This window comes from Abrus precatorius, unplaced genomic scaffold, assembly GCF_003935025.1.
Source record: "Abrus precatorius isolate BTA unplaced genomic scaffold, Abrus_2018 Scaffold5, whole genome shotgun sequence".
NCBI lineage: Eukaryota > Viridiplantae > Streptophyta > Magnoliopsida > Fabales > Fabaceae > Abrus > Abrus precatorius.
This window is the reverse complement of record NW_020874395.1, coordinates 13,309,481-13,312,827: the sequence shown is the minus strand read 5'-3', so window position 1 is coordinate 13,312,827 and position 3,347 is coordinate 13,309,481. Positions and strand designations below refer to the sequence as shown.

Below are 3,347 nucleotides of genomic sequence, written 5' to 3'. Positions count from 1 at the left end.
ACAATTAATTGTCAAAAAGAATAAATATATTTTGGCTACGAATAAACACTATTAAATTTGAATTGCCACAAGTTTGAAGTGCTTGATTGGAAATACATCGTAGAGACTTTATTGAAATCGCCACATTTCTCCATGATCAAAGGAACGAAATGGATGCAGAAATTCTACTTTCCTGGACCGCTGCTTCAAATTCGAAGGCCTCAACTATAAGTGTTCTTAAAATTGACATATTTCTGAGTGCTCCTTGATTCCTTTTAGCAAGTGGCAAAGCTCTGCACTAACATGAAGAAATGTATCTTCAGCAAGGAATTCTTGAACAACACCATTCACATTAACCCAACTAAACCCTGGCCTTTTTCTGACCCTCCTTTCCCTCATCAACTTCCTTATATCTAAAGCTTCCTTCCACATATTAGCAACGCAATACATATTCCAAAGAAGCATATAAACGCCATCATCATTTGGTTCAAGTTCAATTACCTTCTTTCCTGCTATTTGAGCCATGCTTAAATTCCCATGGACTAGGCAAGCGGTAAGTAATGATCTCCATATAGTAGCATCAGGGCTAATTGGCATCATCTGAATCACTTCTTTTGCATCTTTCAGCAATCCTGCTCTACCAAGAAGATCCACTATGCATCCATAATGCTCAATCTTAGGTTTCAAATAATGGCACTGAATCATTCTATTGAACAACGCTTTTCCTTCCACAACTAACCCAGCATGGCGACAAGCACATAAAACTGACAACAAGGTTACCTCATTTGGGATAACCCCTGATTCCAGCATGCAAGAAAACCCCTCCAAAGCAAGGTTTCCTTCCCCATGACAAGCATACCCTGATATCATTGTAGTCCATGAAAACACATCCTTGTTCAACATTTCATCAAATATCCTCACAGCCAATTCAAGCCTCCCACTTTTGGAGTACATATCCATCATAGCATTGTTCACCGCGACATCCATCTCCAGGCTCGTTTTCTTAACACGACCATGTATGCACCGACCAAAATCAAGAGCACCAACATCAGCACATGCAGATAGCACCGCCACGATCAAATCTGCACAAAGACGAACTCCCCCATCATCACCTTCCATCTGCTTAAGCAGCTCCAAAGCCTGAATTGGAGCTCCTGCCTTGACACACCCAGCAATCATAGCCGTCCAAGAAACCACATTTCTTTCAGGCATGGCATCAAACACTTGACGAGCACAATTCAAATTTTTACACATTATATACCCATTAAACAAACAAGTCCAAGAAAGCACATCCTTGAACCCCATCTTCTCAAAAACCAATGAAGCCATTCCCATCATGCCATTTCTACAATACATGTCAATCAGAGCATTAGCAACAACTGGGTTTTCATCCAAACAATTCCTCAACACCATTCCATGAACAAGCCTCCCTCTATCCAAATCCTTGCAATTCCCACAAGAGGATAAAGCTGCAACAAGAAGGAAGCTATCAGGTCTAAGACCCATATGCAAACAATGGGAAAAGGCATAGAGGGACTTCGTAGGAAGACCAAAATGGAGGTAAAGCTGAAGGAGGCATGTCCATGATACTATAGACCCTCTGTGCTTGTTCTATTTTTCCAACATTCTTGTAATTTTGAAGTAACTTGCATGACAAAGGTTGTTGGAGATTTTTGGTGTGTAATAATCCTAGTGTCACACATAGCGCATGGATTCGCTTGAGTTGGTCAAGGCTTGCACAACTGTGCAGTGTTCTTTGCAAGGATGTGTAATTCATCAAAAATAAAATTGGATCATGGTCATACACTCACAGTTGATCTTGTTAGAAAATAGAACATTTTACATAGAAAAAAAAGGTACAATAATACTACTATATAAGAATTTAAAAGAATGTGCAATTTGTTGTTTAGACATCCTTGCAAAGAACAGAGGATAATCTATATAAATAATATATATATATATATATATATATATATATATATATATATTATTTATCAGTATCCTTCCAATTTTTATGTCTCCCTTTTCCTTCGAGAAATTCCCCGTGACATGTTAAAATGATAAGACGTAAATTCTTGTGTTATTTTAATCCCAAAACAAAATATACTAAATTTATATAATAATAAAAGTTTCTATATCTCTAGGGGTAACAATATAATAATAAAAGCACAATCAATGCAACTAAAATAATCTTCTAAACTTACCAGAATCTATAAAGAATAATAATAAAGAAAATAGATACCAAAATTTTTAATATAAAAGACTCTCGATGTAAAAAAAACAAAAAAAACAGGAGTCATTCAAATAACAAAAAATAACTCTAATGTAAGAGGGTGCAAGAGAGAGTTTTAATCAAATACATAGAACAGTGATAATCATCTTCCAAACATCAAAGGAATAAAACTTATAAATTTTAACTAAGAAGATAAAAAATTTCAAAAAACAGAATAATTGTAAAAAATTAATATTAATATCCCCTGATACACACTTTCAATCAATGATCCAATGAAAAGGAGTAACTACATGTCCTAAATCTTCTTATCAAATTTCAATCCGATCCCAACGGTTAACAAATTTTCAATCGCAATCTTGGGATAATTTCTCTAAGTTTGAGCATAAATAATTTGTCCTTTTCTTTCTGAATATCAGCTTCTCTTTCTTGATAAAATGATCTCAAACTTAACCTTTTTATGACTCCTCTTCTAAGTGAACATAAAATTTGCTTCTCATTTTAATTTTTGCTCCACGTAAGAAAGCATCCCAATAACCAATATTTTTATCATAACACCTGTCTAAGCACCTACTTCTCTCTCTCTCTCTCTCTCTCTCTCTCTCTGTTGTTTTTATCTCTTTTTAAGTCGTAAAAAAAAAGCATCTCTTCTTGTAGAAATTAATGATCTCTAAATTCTTTACTCTCTCTGGCTTTGTTTACTTTTTTATTTGAAGTTCAATTCAAAGAAGGCAATGATAGAATCTGGACAAGTGTTAAAAGATAAGGAAGTTCATGGATTTAATTTGTGTTCTGCAATTGCAATCACAACTTACAGCAATTGTATGATCGGCAATACAATTGCTACTCCAGCACTACAATTTGGGGAATCTTCGAAATTTGTCACAATTTCAAGCTCAGTTTAGAATGATGTTTAAAGTTAGAAACACAGAAAGTGAGTGGGAACAAGTTAATAAGTTAAAGGAAATTAAAATTTAAAAGAGAAACAAGGATTGTTAGACAAGGTATGCCATGTTAACGAAGAAAAGACAACCATGTAATTATATCTCACATAGACACACTACACACACACACAAAACAAATATAGCAATAGCCTTATTTATCACCCATCTTACTTCACACTAGGCACAAAAAATGC

General features: G+C 34.8%; 1 protein-coding gene across 1 annotated transcript; it reads right to left on the bottom strand.

The window, feature by feature from the left end:
- Positions 1-216: 216 nt before the first annotated feature.
- Positions 217-1,485, bottom strand: LOC113866714 (pentatricopeptide repeat-containing protein At2g29760, chloroplastic-like). Its single transcript, XM_027501524.1, has one exon. It carries the CDS (start codon positions 1,483-1,485, stop codon positions 217-219), a length of 1,269 nt encoding a protein of 422 aa, XP_027357325.1.
- Positions 1,486-3,347: the final 1,862 nt, after the last annotated feature.